At 52.3% G+C, this 15,243-nt stretch overlaps 2 protein-coding genes and 1 long non-coding RNA gene across 6 annotated transcripts in view; 2 read left to right on the plus strand and 1 right to left on the minus strand.

Annotated features, from left to right (window-relative positions):
• Positions 1-790, minus strand: part of SLX9 (SLX9 ribosome biogenesis factor) — a 29,440-nt gene extending 28,650 nt beyond the window's left edge. The window contains exon 1 of one of the 4 annotated variants that reach the window (XM_082392557.1): positions 542-768. In XM_082392557.1, coding sequence (XP_082248683.1) covers positions 542-679 — 138 coding nt within the window. In that variant the 5' untranslated portion in view covers positions 680-768. Of the gene's footprint in view, positions 1-541 lie in introns of all 4 variants that reach the window. The other 3 variants (XM_082392558.1, XM_082392559.1, XM_082392560.1) reach the window with 3 other exon arrangements.
• Positions 791-2,879: 2,089 nt separating this feature from the next.
• LOC309628955 lies at positions 2,880-8,244 on the plus strand. The gene is made up of 3 exons (XR_014244800.1): positions 2,880-3,312; positions 5,576-5,754; positions 7,627-8,244. It is a non-coding gene; the product is annotated as an uncharacterized lncRNA (long non-coding RNA).
• Positions 8,245-9,115: 871 nt separating this feature from the next.
• Positions 9,116-15,243, plus strand: part of ITGB2 (integrin subunit beta 2) — a 35,514-nt gene continuing 29,386 nt past the window's right edge. The window contains exon 1 of the mRNA XM_082392534.1: positions 9,116-9,444. The gene's annotated coding sequence lies outside the window, so the exon portion shown is untranslated. The remainder of the gene's footprint in view (positions 9,445-15,243) is intronic.

Consider the following 15,243-nt stretch of genomic DNA (forward strand, 5'->3'; position numbering starts at 1 on the left):
GAAAGATCAGTGGCTGCTTAGGGCTAGGTAAGATGGGGGGACGGGGGGGGACTGCTACAGGGTACAGGGTCTCTTCAGTTTGCTCTTCGGTTTCTTCGTTAATCCTGGGAATTCCCTTTCCTTTCCTCGGAGCACAGCTACGATGCACAGGAGTTTTTGCCATTTTCGCGCAGCATTTCTACACGTGGGGATGGGAGGTTCCTGGTCCTCCCTCGCAGAACTCCAAACGCGGAGCAAGTCAACGCCTCCCAGGCCGTCGCGCACGTGAGCAGCCGAGCCTCGGGGTCCACGGAGGCCACGACACTTCGCGGACTAGGAAGGCCCGCAGGCCGCGCGGTAAACTCCGCCGAGGCCCAGGGCGGTCCCGGGGTCGCGGGGACCCTTCGGGGGCGACAGGGGGGCGCCCACAAAGCACGCGGGGCCGGAGCCGGCCCGGGACCCCCGAGGCCGCAAAGTGTGGCGCCCCGACCCCGGCCCGCGGCCCCCTTCCCCCACCCGCAGCCCTTCCCCACGCCTACGGCCCGCGGTGTCCCCAGCTTACCTTCCCCCCGACTCCGCCAGCCGAGGCCTGCAGAGAGGCCGCCTCCCGGGCGGGGGGCGCGGGGCTGAGCGCGGCCTCCCCCGTGGGCCTCACGGCAGCCTTGTGCACCCGGGACCGCAGACCCCTCACTTTCCCCATGTCCGCGGCGGAGACCCACAACCGGCCGGAAGCCGAGGAGCACACGCGGCACCGGCTGCCGGAAGCTGGTCCGCCGCTCTAGCGGCCCGGCGGAAACGAGAGCCGCGGTGGCTGGAATCCGCGATCCTGCCCGCGCCGGCCTCGAGGCGCCAGAGAGGAGTGGGGCGGGGCCGCAGAGGGGCGGGGCTGCGGTGTGGGGGCGGGGCCGCGCTCCTCGTCCCGCCTTTGGCTCCGCCCCGCCCCCCGGGGCAGGTGTGGCTAATTGCTGGAATCACGCAGCCTCCCTGCGATCTGGAGAATGATGGCTACAGCGCTGGAGGGGATCAAGTTTGTTGAAATACACGAGTGTGTTTGCTTGTGCCTGTCAAAAACGCCCTGCGGGGAGGAAGAGAATCGGAGGACTGGGGAACCCCTAAAGGAAACCCCATACTTACTAAAACACCTCAGAGGCATCAGGCCAGGATTTATAGGGGCGACTTCACAGAACGGATCTGGGCTGGGGCCAGAGAGAAATGTCCCTGGAAGAAACCCCAGAAGCCAGCTCTCAGGCTCGGCACCCCAACTCTGTCAGTGGCCCTGCTATCACCAGCGCCTGCCCAGGGCCAGGTTGGGTGTCTGACCAGCGCCTGCCAGACCAGCTTCCTTTGGCTAGAAACTGTTTCCTGGCTGGGACCCAGAGCAGTGGAACTTCTGGGGAGGCTTTCTGGAGCACGGAGAAGGCCAAGCCCACCACCCACTCGTGTCCCCACTCGTCTGGTGGCACCTACAACTTCTTTAAGGGGTGTCACGAGTCATTCTCTGGTTCCGCCAGACCTAAGGAGAACACAGAGGTAATGACTGCTGGGTACACGTGCTGCCAGGGTGCATGCAGACACAGCACTAACTCAGCTGGCACCCAGGGACGACCTCCTGGAAGCAGGCGCAGAGGCACTAGGCAGCATTCCAGAAGCAGCTCTGTTCTGTCGGCCCCAGCATCACTGGGCCTGATCTTCGACACGCTTGCATACTCCGCATCCAGCTAGCCTCACTTCCTGAGCCGGCTGCGGCAGGGAGGCCTGGGCTTGCCTCCTGACCTGGGGGCCTGCTCCCTTGCCAGACCCCCAGTGAGCTGGGCCCCTTGCCAGCTCCAAAGGCCTGCAGGGCAGCCGCCATTTCAGGGTTTGCTTTTTGCCCTTTCTGTACAGCCCATGCTTTCTCAATAGAAGGAAAAGAATGTCCAACTGCTGCAAAATGGATCTGTTATGAGTTTTTTAAATCCTGGGGCCCGTTCCCTCTCTTTCCCTTCATCCCCCTGCGTGACCAGGCCACACCCTGCTACCCTGACACTTTCATCTGCAGCCCCGACCTCTCTCTGGGTCTCCACCTGAAACTGAGGGAATCTTATAGTGGAATTCTTGGTTCCCATCCCAACCTGCCCCAACTACCCGGGCAGTATATTCCCCTCCAGAAGAAATGGCACCGACACTCACACAGCCGCCCAAGCCCCAAACCGAGCTGTCACCTTGGCTAGCGTCCCCTCTCCCTGTCACATCCAACCCAAGAGCCCCCTTATCACTCCCTCCAAATTCCACCCCCACCTGGGCTCCTGCCCTGGCCTCCTCACTGGAGGCCCCTACCTCCCCAGAGGGGCCACGGCCATGATCGCCCTGGAAAGGCTACCCCTGGCTTTGGCCTCCAGGGGAGGACCCCTCCCTCAGCCGCTCTGTCCTTCCCAGCGCTCAGCCGTGTCTCCTCTGTCCCATGTGCCGTCCGCCTCCCTGCGGGACCTCGCGGCCTTGGTGGTCTCTGGACAGGCCACGCCCCCCGTGCTGGAGGCGCGAGTTAATTCTTCTGTCGCGCGAGGGCGCCGGCGGCCCGCGTGGGTTTCTCTGGAGGAGCTGGGACGCCGCGGGCACAGGCGCGGGCGTGCTGGGGATCCCAGCGCCGGCCCTTCCCCGGACCCCGAGCGCCTTCAGCCTCCGCGGGGCGCGGACCTCCTCGCGGGTCCGGGGGTCCCACGAAGTCGTGGAAGGATGGCTTCCGGGAGAGCCTCGGGGCAAACACCCCGCCGCTCATCCCGGTCCACCCGGTGCTTCGGGGCCCTCCGCAAGGACTTCCTGATGACGCCCCAGCTCTCTGCTCTCGGGTTTCCCAAACCCCACCAGGCTGCGCGTTAGAGCGGACGGCAACCTGCGAACAGCGGGGCTGCAGACCCCCGGCTCTGACCCGCTGCTCCTCCCAGCGCCCGCGGCTCCTTGCGGCGTGGGCGCCGCCCTGGCCAGTGGCCGGGCTGGGACGTGGAGCCCCAGGGGCCACTGCATCCCAGCCCTGACTGACCCTGGGCCAATGCCCTGACCCCACGCGTCTCCATGTGCCCCCTGTCAGGACCTCCTTCCTGGGGTGGCCCTGGGGCTGCACCAGCCTCCCGCGTACAGCGCCTAGCCCGGTGAACCCGGCTCCGGATAAGCCTTCCTTAGCCCTCCTCAGCCCCGGGAAGGCGTCCTATCGGCCCCCTCCCTGGCCACACTCCTCTCCCCTCAGCCCCTGCCGGGCCTGAGTCTAGGTCTCGGGAGCCCCCGGGCCTCTCCCCGGAGAGGAGGCCCGGTTCACGCGCCCCCAGCGAGGTGGCCAGGCTTGGAGGTGACTTGGGCAAGGTAGGAGCCTCAGTTTCCCCATCTCTACACTGGGTTGCCGCAGGGGTTCTTTGAGGACTGACAGGTAAAGAGCACCAGGAGGCCCCTGCGGGCAGCCGGTGCTCAGATTCCAGGGGCAGCAGACCCCGCAGAGTCTGGCGGCTCAGGGGCGGGCCGTCGGGGTGTCAGCGTCAGCACCAGGCAGGGTGCCCCGCGGCAGGCGGAGGTTCTTGGGGCGTCTGAGCCGGGCAGGGGCAAAGAAAAGTCCTCCATGTGAGGACCTTCCTGCCGCGTCCTGCTGCCCCGGGGCGATGGGGAGGGGAGGCGGCTCCCCTCCCTCTGCGCTTCTGCGGGCGCGTCCCGAGGACCCCTAAGGAACCGGCTCCGGGAAGGAGGCGCCAGACTCCAGGGCGTGCGGCTGGGACCTGCCCCAGCCTCGCGGTCGAGTGGGCTCCGTCCACCGGCTACGGATTGGGAGACTGAGGCTGGCGTTGGGGTTAAAAATGATCGGTTTGGGTCTCTGCGGGGCCGTTTGTCGTCTGAGCATCCCCCAAACAGGAGGAATTTCTGGGAATCGGGCACGCGTGCCTCCCGCTTGGCTCTGGGACAGCGCGGCCCGGGCCCAACCTGTGCGCCTCTGCGCGCGGCGACCACGGGGTTAGCGGGTCCCGCCCGTCTGCGCCCCGCTATGCGACAGGAAGGTCTGGTGCAAACTATTTGGGGTTGTGCAGTTGCTGCACTGGGAAACTCTTGGGGTAAAATAATGCGTCCTCAATGTGGTCGCGGGGGCGGGGGTGGGGGGGGGGTGATCGGGAGGAAGTGGTGAGGGAGGGGCGAGAGGATGAGGCCGGGCAGGAGGTTACCCAGCTCGCGATTTCCACTTGACTCCGCAGGCTAAGAGACGCGGCGGCCCTGGCCCGTGGCCCTCCGGGGAGCCCCGCAGCCTGGCGCCCTCCTTCCAGCTCTGCTCCTTTTCCTCCTTTTAACCCTCCCCCATCTAGAGAGAGAGCCCGCTGATAGGGGTGGGTCCCTAGGTTTTTGGTTTGTGGTCTCATTAACCTGATTTATAGTAACATCCTTTTCTGATTACAAAATTAATACGTGGCTATCATAGACAATTTGGAAAATACAGAAATCTAGCTCTGAAGTTAAAATCCCTTTAATCCCATTGCCCAGAGATGTCACCGAAGTGCACAGTGTCCGCGCCCCTCGAGCCTCTTTTTTCCCTCTCTGGGTGGTGCAGCCTTTGTAACTAGGAAGCTCGATCGTTGCTAAAGTGTGAAAAGGATTAGGTCTCCCTGACACCCACTCAGCACACAGTGCAGGGTCAGCCGGCTTGCAGCTCAGCTCTGACAGCCCGGCCCCACCTCCTACCCATGTGACCTTCAATGGGTCGCTCCCTGCTGGACGGTGCCACACCCAGATTAGGGCACATGTTCCTCCCCAGCGCCACCTCGGCTTCACCCCAAGCTTAGCCAGCCTCTGGGTGCCATGCCCTCCCCTCCTAACCCCCTGCCCTGCCCGCTTCAGCAGCCTTGCTGGGCTGGCCTGGCACTTGGCCCTGACCCCGGCTCCACCTCCGTGTTTCCAGGCTCTGCTGAGACCTTCCTTCATCTCAGCATCCTGAGAGGCAGACCCCCGCCCTCATTTTACAGATAGAAAAAGGCGCCTTCCAGGAACTGGCCTAAGGCCTTGCAGCCACCTGCCCGGCTTGCGCCTGGCCTGCACCCCAGCTCTCCCGAGCTCAGCCACTGCCCACCTGCCCTCCTCCTTTGTGCGGCAGCAGCAAGGCTGACCCATGGGGCCCGCGCCGGAGACGAGCTGCTAGTTCTTGGAGAAAAACAACACAACCTAGGTGGGAGAAGGAAGACAGAAGACCGTCCCCCGGACCGCAGGGGCTTCCCCGGTGAAGGAGGGCGAGACCTTTCTGGAGAGGTCCCTCTGGGCTGAGAGGCTGCCTCTGGGCTGGGACCCAGAACCAGACGGGAGGGAGGAAGAAGGAGGAGGAGAGCAGGTGTGCAGAGGGTCCCCTGGCCCCAGCGGGATGCCTGCAAGAGTGCCAGGGGCCCAGGTGGGTCAGGCACTGCGACACCCACCTTCGGGGGTTCAGTGGGAACTGGGGGGCCAGTGAGGTGCTTCAGGGGAGGAGGAGGAGTCGTGAAATGACAGGAAAGGCCAAGAGAGAAAGTTTCTAAGACAGAAATGACCTCTGGGGTCTGCCTCAGCGCTGGGTGGTCTTGGGCTCTGTTCCAGCCTCTGATGTCCTCCTCTCCTTCCTCCCCAGTGCCTAGTGCCTTCCCATGCAGGCCAGTGTGGCGTGGGACTCAGGGTCCCATCTGGGCTCGTCCCCCCACTGATGACCTGCCACCAGAGTGTGTTAAACGGACACCGGGGCCCTCCCCGAGCTCCGATCCAGTGGGCTGGACGTGGACCAGTGGATCTGCGTTCCCAAGAAGCGCCCAGGTGCTCCCTCCGCCCGCCCCCATCGCCACTGTCCTCACTCCCGGAGAACCCCAACCCACAGGCTGGCCCTCCGTCTGTGTTTAAATGCAATTGCTTATTGAAGGCAGGATGAGCTGGGGCTGTCACAGCACAGGTCACACAGCCAGCCAAGCTGTGCTATCTGCTCTTCCCAGGAAAGCTTGCCCCTCCCCGTCCCCAGCAGACCCATCACACTTCCTCTGTGCCAGGCGCTGTCCTGTGTCCGTGTGGCTCATAACCCCACACCTGGTGACAGAGCGCCGTGGTCATCATTCTCATTGGTGGACGAGGGCACTGGCGGCAAGTCTGAGGCCACACACCCAGGCCTTTGCCCTTCACCTCTACACGACCGATGTGACACATTGCATGTAAAGTGCCACCCTGGGGCCAGAGGAAGGGACAGCTCCTTACCAGTTAGGGACACAGCGGGGATGAGGGGTCCACGGGCCAACAGCGTTTAGGTGGGACCCTTCAGGGTGGGGAATGTGTGGGTGGGCAGGGAGGGCTTCAGGGCCAAGCATGAGGGTAGGACAACACAGGCGAACTCAGGGATGAGGCAGGTAATTAGGTTTAGCTGAAGCTTGGGGTCCCCAGTGGGGAGGATCACAAAAGCATGTGGGCTTTTGTGGACCTTCCCAGGGATCCTGGCAAGGGGGCGAGTGAGAAGGAGTTTCTCAGACATTCCTCTGAAATCTCACCGTGCCTAAAACCCACCATCTCCTGGGGGTGGGCAGGGGCCAGTGCTCCCACCCCCCACCCCCCAGGAAGGGCTCAGATGCCACGCTTTCCTCTGCATCCTTCTTACTTCATCCTCTCAACTTGGGGAAGCCAGGCTCGAATTTGCACCGCATTTCTGGGAGGGAACGGGGAGAGAATCTGGTTCCTCTCTATTACATGGAAAGAGACCAATGCAGAAAAGATAGATTGTTCCCCCAGGTTCAAAAGTTAGAAGGTAGAAGCAGAAAACTTAAAGGGAAGAAATTTCTTTGTAAATACAGATATAGACCCTCCCCTAAAAAAAAAAAAAAAGTCTGTAATTTTATCAAAAGCTCCATGAGCGCTGGGACCGCATCTCATTTTTCTTTTTATGATTTACATCTTTGCATTTATTGGGCACCTGCTGTGTGCCAGGCCCATTGCAGGATCCTTTCACGTGTCCTCATTTATCCTCCCAACTGGGCAGGGGAGCAGACTGTGGGAAACTAAGGCCCAGAGGAAAAACAAGGCCAAGGGTCCTGAGTTGCCACCATTACTAGTGGGCCCAGCTGTTAGACCTCAAGCGCAAGTGCTATCTCTAGCCTCAGACTCCACTCCCCCCAGCCAGGTCCCTGGGGCAAGAGGAGCTTAGACAGCACCTCTGGGAACTGGGCCACTCAATCCGGGGTTGGAAGGTGCCAACTTGCTTTGACAAAGGCAGCCCAGACTTCCTGTGGATGTGCATCCTCAAGTGGCACTGGTGGAAAACACAAATTGAACAGGAAATGGCAATATGACAAGTACCAGGAAGAAGAGGAATGACCCTGGGGACTGGGTTAGGACTAGACGTCCAGCCCCCTCGTGCCCCCAACCCCCCCACCCCACCCTGCCATGGGCGCCCCACAGATCAGCCTGGCCTTTGTGGTGAAGGGAGGGCTCTGGGAAGGTGTTAGATCTTCCTGTTCCGGTAGAGGAAGGTGTTAGCTCCTCACACCCCCGCCCATCCCTCACCTCTCCGTAGAGCTGTTATCACAGTTTTATTTTTAATCTGGGCTCAGTGCTTTCCTTATTCTAACTGTGTAAATGTGTTCTGCTGAGCCAAGTGGACATACTGTAATTACATTTTCTTCTTGGTACAACTTTCTGGTTTTTCTCCAGAGTTGGTGATTGCTTACCTTTTTTGCTGGCTCAGTCTCCTTTCAACTTAGAGCCCAGTCTTCCTCCCTCCGACAGGGACTCTTCTCAGTGTGACCGTCCACGCTGTCAAGCCTATCAGTTCATCTCTATGCTTTGATGAGAGTCGGGCAACCCCTGCTCAGGCCCCAGTGCCCACCCCAGCCTCCCTGGTGTGCTCAGACACCTTCCTTCCAGGTATGTCAGGGAAATAGGAACGCCACCTCTTCAACTTCCTCCCACAAACAGAGAAAGCCGCAAGGAGGAAGGCTAAGGAGTAAAGGCCCTCTGCTTGACAATGAGAAGTGGGGCTGGGTGTGCTGTGGCCAGTGTTCAGGACAGTAGGTAGCTAGAAGCAGCCCCCAGCCTCTCAAATCTCTTCTCTCCTTTCCATGCTCGCTTGGCTACCCTCCTGCACGTACGTGGCCTGGATCAGAGCAAGGCTCTCCACTGTCCTGGCTGGGTGGCTTTCTGCCTGTTGGTGTGGGTTTGTGTGGGGCCAAATGAGCAAGAGCTACTAGAGCCCTTGCCATGGCGAGCACTACTTCCTGCTCTGGTCCCCCAGCCCCCCTGGAGTGTGCTTGCCACCCCCTCTGCAGCTGCCTCTGCCAGCACCTCCCACCTCCCCCGTCTCCCCCCACCCCCCCACCCCCCACCTCCCATCCCGGCCTCCCCACCCCCGCCTCCCCACAAAAGAACAACAGCTGAATCAACATTGCAGAAGGAAGCTACTGGCAGAAAGAAATTAAAAAGAGAAAAGCAAAGATGGGGGAAGGGTCTGGAGAAGACAAGGGCTGGGTTGGAGGGGGAATTTGCAGGCCAGGTGGGAGGGCGGTTGGCAGAGGGAGGTGCGATGGTGGAGGCGTGCCAGCCAGGAGCTGGGGGCTGGGAAGGAGCTGCCGGCAGCCTTGCTGCTCCCCTGAACGCCCTCACGTCACGTGGGGCGAGTTCTCAAGGGACTGCGTTCTGCCTTTTGGGTGCTGGGTGCTGGGTTGGTCTTTCTCCGGCTCTCGTGCCTCATCTGTCCCACAGACACAGCATCGTGGGCTTCAGTGTCTGACTGCAGCCTCCCCCCAGTGTCGGCAACAAAACTGCACCCACCCGGGAACCTCTGTATGGTGAGCCTGGAAGCCCTTCGCATGTTCTCCATCATTAAATATTTCTTACTCTTCACACTGTCGCACACTGTGCTCTCCAGGCTGTGTGTTGTGGGGACATGGCTGGGTGGGAAGGGGGCTGGGGCTGCCCAGGTCAATGTCCACGACGGCAAGGGGATGGCATCTCTTCCTCTTTTCTACATTCACCTGGCTGCCTCCTGCCCACCCCACCCCCCAGGCCTGGCACACTTTGGGGTATCCCTCCTCATCCTGCTTTATATCACCATGACATGCTTGCCTTCTGAGCCAGGCCATGATGTTCCGGAGGGCACGGCCTTGCACCCTCTGGGCGTCCAGCTCAGTGTCCCGCCCAGGCCCTGGAGTCCTCAATGAACACCTGGTGAAATAAAGTCAATTTTCTGGAAGGTGGAGGTGAAAGTGACTGCAAGTGGAATTTCTCGGCTGACTTAGGGGAGAAGATTATTCCCAGAATCCTGCTCCAAAAGCTCACTCCTCCCTGGCTTCAGTTTTCTTCGAGATGCAAAGCCCTGTCCCTCTCGGTCACTCCCCACAAAGACCTGTGATGTCCTCTGTTTCACGTTCTCATTCCCAGAATTCCCTGTCTGCCTTCTTGCCGCCGGCGTTTCAACTACTTCGTGAGTTCCCAAGAATGGATGCACCAGGGTTTGCCGAGGCCATTTCCCAGGTACTAGATGAGATTTAATGACATTTCATACAAATACTGCCCCATAAAGACACAGACACTTCAGAAGCCCTGGTGGGTATCGTTCCTGGTGGGTGCTGCTGAGCCGAATGGGGTGCACACTATGCGCCTAAATACAGGATGCCACCCCCCCCATTTCCCCCCACTCTTTAATTCGCCTTGTAGATTTTGTCCCTGTGATGGCTGGGAGAAGGATTCTCATTGCAGTTCTGATGGTAATCTCCCCAGAGGCTGGAGTCTCTGTTTTGCTGGCCTTCTCAGCACAATGCCTGAGAATCATTCATGTTGTTGGATCTCTAATGTTTGCATTTAATGCTATAAATTTCCCTCTACACCTTGCTTTAGCTACATCCTACAAATACGGTATGTTGTGTTTCATTTCATTCCGTCCAAAATATTTTCTAATTTCCCTTGAGGCTCTGTTTGATCCATGGATTATTTAGAAGTACGTTGTTTCTTAGATTTCTTCTATGTCTTTCTGTTGCTTATTTTCTGGTTTAATTCCATTTAATAATTCCATTATGGCTACAGAACATATCGTGCATGATTTCAATCCTCTTAAATGTGTTCTGGTTTATTTTATGGCCCAGGACACAGTCTTCCTTGGTGACCGTGTTGTGGACACCTTCTGCTGCTGCTGGGTGGAATGTCTTTCGGGTCCAGTTGGTCAGTGGTGCTTTTTAGGTCTTCTGTGTACTTGCTGATCTTGTGTCTAATTTTTAAAAAATTGATTACTGGGAAAGGAGTATTGAAGGCTCCAGCTGTCATTGTCTATTTCTCCTTTTAGTTCTTTCAGATTTTGCTTCATGTATTTTGATGTTCTGTCGTTAGATGTATGCACATTTACAATTGTTGTATCGTCTTGTTGAATAGACCCTTTCATCATTAAGTCAAGCCCCACCATACACCTGGGAATTTGCATTGTTGTGAAGCCTACTTTGCTTGATATTAACACAGTCATTCTATTTTTCTTTTTATTAGTGCTTCTATGGTATATCTTTCCCATCCGTCTTCTTTTTACCTACCTATATTATCATATTTAAAGTGTGTTTCTTATAGGCAGCATATAGTTGGGTCATATTTTTAGAAATTCCACCTGCTAGTATCTGTTTTACAGTTACTAGCAGTTACAGGTATATTTAGATCATTTACACAATGTAATTATTGAAATTGTTGGATTTAGGTCTATTGTTCAAATTTTTGTTTTCTGTTTGCTCCCTTTGGTTTTCACTTTTCTATTTCCGTTTTCTGCTTTCTTTTGGATTGTATCAGTGTTTTTAGTATTGCATTTTAATTTATCAGTTGGTTTTTTAACTATATCTTTTTATACAGGTTTTTCAGTGGTTGCTGGAGGAATTGCAATATATATACTAAACACCTCATTCTCTACTTAAAATGAACATTTTACCATTTCAAGTGAAATGAAGTGGAACTTTAAAACTGTGTATGTCCCTTCACTGTTCTCCTTTTATGTTGGAGCTGCCACGTATTTTACATCTACATACATTGAAAACCCCACCAGACAATGTTGTCATTTTTACCATCAACATATTGCAAAGACCTTAAGAGGGAAAATAGCGTAGTTACCCACTATTTTCCATTTCTGTTGTCTTTTCTTCATTTCTAAGTTTCCCAGTTTTCCTCTGGTATCATTTCCCTCTGAAATCTTAAGATTTCTTTTAGAGTTGTCTGCTGGGGACTAATTTTCTTACTGTCCCTTCATCTGCGAGTGTCTTTTTTTTTTTTTTTTGGCCACACTGCATGGCCAGTGGGATCTTAGTTCCCCAACCAGGGGTTGAACCCTCGCCTCCTGCAGTGGAAGCTCAGAGTCTTAACCACTGGACTGTAAGGGAAGTCCCGAGAATGTTTTTATTTCCCCTTCATTGGTGGGAATAATTTTGTGGGAACAGAATTGAGAGTTGGCAGTTCTTTCCTTTGAGCACTTTATACAGGTTGTTCCATTGTCTTCTGACCTCTGTGGATTCTGATGGGAAATTTAATGTTTTTCAAATGGTTCTTCCTCTATATGTGATGTGTAATTTTTCTCTGGATGCTTTCAGGACATTTTTCTTTATCTTTGGTTTTCAGCAGTCTAAGTATGGTGTGTATAGGCTTGATTTTCTTCAAGTTTATCCTATTTGAGATTCACTGAGATTCTTTAATCTGTAAATTTATATTTTTCATCAAATTTGGGAAGTTTTCAGCCATTATTTTTTCAAATACTTTTTCTGGGTCAACCCGTTATGCCTCTCATCCTGGGGCTCCAATGGCAACAAATGTTAGATCTCTTGATGTTATTCCACAGGTCCCCAGGCTCTGTTCATTTTTTGTCAATCTTTTTTTCTCTTTGTCATTAATATTGGATAATTTCTATTGGTCCTCAAGTTCACTCACTCTTTCTTCTGTCTTCACCTCTCCTATTAAGCCCACTCAGTGCATTTTTTATTTCTGTAATCATATTTTTAATTTTAATACCCATTTGGTTCTTTTTTATAGCTTTTATATCTCTGCTGAAAATTTTTACCTTTGCATTTGTTTCAAGGGTGTTTTCCTTACTTAATGGAGCACATTTTAAATAATTGATTTAAATGCTTTATGTGATAATTTCAACATTTGGATCATCGCAGAGTTGGCATCTATTAATTGTTTTTTTCTCTTACAAATTCTTGAGATTTTCTTTGTTGTTATTGTTGTTTGAGTACTTTTGGATTGTGTCTTGGACATTTTAGATATTATTTAATGAGACTCTGGATCCTATCAAAATCAAAATCTTCTCCAATGTTCTCCAACATTTCTCTCTCTCTCTCTCTCTCTCTCTCTCTCTTTTTTTTTTTTTCTGGCCATCAACCCGGTTGGGTCAGACCACAAGTTCAGACCTGCCTCCTGTGGGCTATGGTTCCAATGTGAGTTTAGTTTTCAAAGTCTCTGCTGTGTTATTTGGATCCATCTTGCACTTGCATCCACCTGGTCCAGTTTTCAACCTTGGCAGTGGTCTACACCACGATTCAATTCTCAAAGCCTTTGACATGGTATTTGGGTCATTTCCACATATGTCCAGCTCAGGGTGAGTCTGGAACTTCATATAAAGCTTCATAGGGGACTTCCCTGGTGGCGCAGTGGTTAAGAATCCGCCTTCCAATGCAGGGGATGCAGGTTCAATCCCTGGTCAGGGAACTAGATCCCATATGCATGCCCCAACTAAGATTTTGCATGCCGCAACTAGCGAGCCCAAGAGCCGCAACTAAGGAGCGGGCCTGCCACAACTAAGACCTGGCGCGACCAAAATAAGTAAATAAATTTTTTTTTTAAAAGGCTCTGTAGGGTCTCTTTCTTAATCTCCTTCTTATTAATTTCTCTGATGCTCTCTGGCTTCCCGAGTCTTCCTTTCCGGGTCCTCTGGCTATAAAGCAGGAATTTTAGCCTCCTGCACTGTCACATGCTTCCTGTGCCTAGATCCACCTCTGGGTCAAAGTGACTATTACAATAGCTTCTGCTGCTATAGCTGCTGCTACCACCATCTTGGGAGTGCGGCTTTGGGACAGAAATTTGTCTCTGGGGCAAGACCAGGAAAAAGAAAATGAAATAGGGCATTTCTCTCACTCTCTCTGTCTTTCAGGGCATTGCTCCTCCCAGCCCACTGACCAGAAAGGAGGGGTTCTCTTGGCTGTGCTCACTGTGCTGTCCTGGGGTGCAGGCTACCTTGAATCTAACACAGGGGATGTAGGGAGACAAGACATTTGCTACCATATCAGCCTTTCGTCAGGTTTTGATTTCTCACGCCAGTCTGTCTAGAAAGTTGCTTTATTTTATTCTGTGTGATATTTTTAGCTCTGGTCAGTGTAAAGGTGGAGTGCAGTGTGCTTACTCTGTCTTGGCTGGGACTGGAAGATGTTGGTGCTTTTTTTTCTATTCTTAATTTCAATTCATTTTTTACAGTTTCATTAAGATAGAATTTGAATGCCAATATCCACTCATATTAAGTGTACAATTTAATGATAATGATTTTTAGCTGAATTTACAGATTTGTGCAGTCATCACCACAATCTATTTTTAGAGCATTTCCATCACCCCCAAAAGGTCCTCACACTCATTTGCAGTCACTCCCTGTTAGTCCCTTTTTTTTTTTTGAATTTTATTTTATTTACTTTTCTATACAGCAGGTTCTTATTAGTTACCCATTTTATACATATTAGTGTATATATGTCAATCCCAATCTCCCAACCCATTAGTTCCTTTTCAAAAAAGAAAATAGATTATCTCAAGACTACAGAAAAGGGTGGAGATCGGCATCACCAACACCCTTGTACCCACCATCCAACTTCATCATATCTTGATATCTTGCTTTACTTTGCCCAGAATTTTTTCTTCTTTCTTCCTCATAAAACTTAAAAACATAAAATTGAAGCCCTCTACATACCTCTGCCAGGACCACTACTTTCTCCACCTTCAGAGGTAGCCACTACCCTGAACGCAGGTTGGTGAGTACAGGGGTGTTTTTCCTGTAACCACGGGTGGTATAATAGGAAGCCCCCTTTTGCAACTTGCCTTTAGAAATAACCTCAGTGTTACGGTTTTGGGTTTGTCGTGTGGACACATAGAGCTCCAGATCCATATTTTAATTGCTGCTTTTGTGCGTGAAGGCCACAGGGTATCTATTTATGCCATGTTGGGTTTGTTTCCAGTTTCTTGGGTTCCAGTTGCTGGGTTTTTCTTTAATGCTATTCTTTGGTTAGCACCTACTGTTATTACATTGTGTCTGTGAATTTGGCCTCCTTATGATTTCTGTGCTTTAGAAGATGTTGAGATTTCCTTTGTGGCTTAATAAATGATCTGTTATTATTGTCCCTCATGTTTTAGCTTTACTGTGTACAAGGTAAGGAGAAAGCGTTATAGTCCTCAAATTCTCCATAGGCCTGGTTTTCTATTTGATCTGTTCATTTCTGAGAGAGGTATATTAAAGATGTTTGCTACGTTTGTGGCTGTGCCCGTTTGCTTATGTATTCGTCAGTTTTTGGTTTTTATGTATTGTGGTGATTTTGTTAGTATATAAAGATTCATGACTGCTAAACTTTCTTTTTGGATTGGAACTTTCATTACATACATCTTTCTTTATTCGTTTAATGCTTTTTGCCTTGAATTATATCTTTTAATACTATCTCTATATTATATTTTTAGTATTTTCTAGCATGTGATATGTAAGTTTTCCAATACTTTATTTTCAGTCTTCAGTGTCACTTTTAACAGTTTATCTGATAGGCGGCATTTTTTTCTTTTTAACTGTGGTAAAATACATATAACATAAATTTAACCATTTAAACATCTTTACCATTTTTAAGTGTAAAGTTCAGTATTATTAAGTATATTCACACTGTTGTGCAACTAACCTCTGGAACTTTTTCATCTTGCAAAACTGAAACTTTATCCCCATTAAACAAATTTACACTTCTGTTTAAAGTTAGAAAAACATTTTTTTACTACAGAAAATCTCACACCTATACAAAGTAGACGGAAGAGTTTAATGAACCCATGTGTCCTCGACATCTGCTTCAACAATTATCAATTTGTGGCCAATCTTGTTTCATTTATATCCCTACCCAGTCTCCCCTACCCACCCCACCCCTGATTATTTGGAAGCAAATCTGAAACATCCTGTCATGTCCTGTGCAAATATCTTAACGTGAGACTCTAAAAGGTGACGATTCTTTAACATAATCACAAAACCTTGAACACGTCCAAAATGTTAACGGTAATTTGTTAATGTCCTGTGGTCCGCGCGCTGTG

This window comes from Balaenoptera borealis, assembly GCF_965194805.1.
Source record: "Balaenoptera borealis genome assembly, chromosome: 5".
Taxonomy (NCBI): domain Eukaryota; kingdom Metazoa; phylum Chordata; class Mammalia; order Artiodactyla; family Balaenopteridae; genus Balaenoptera; species Balaenoptera borealis.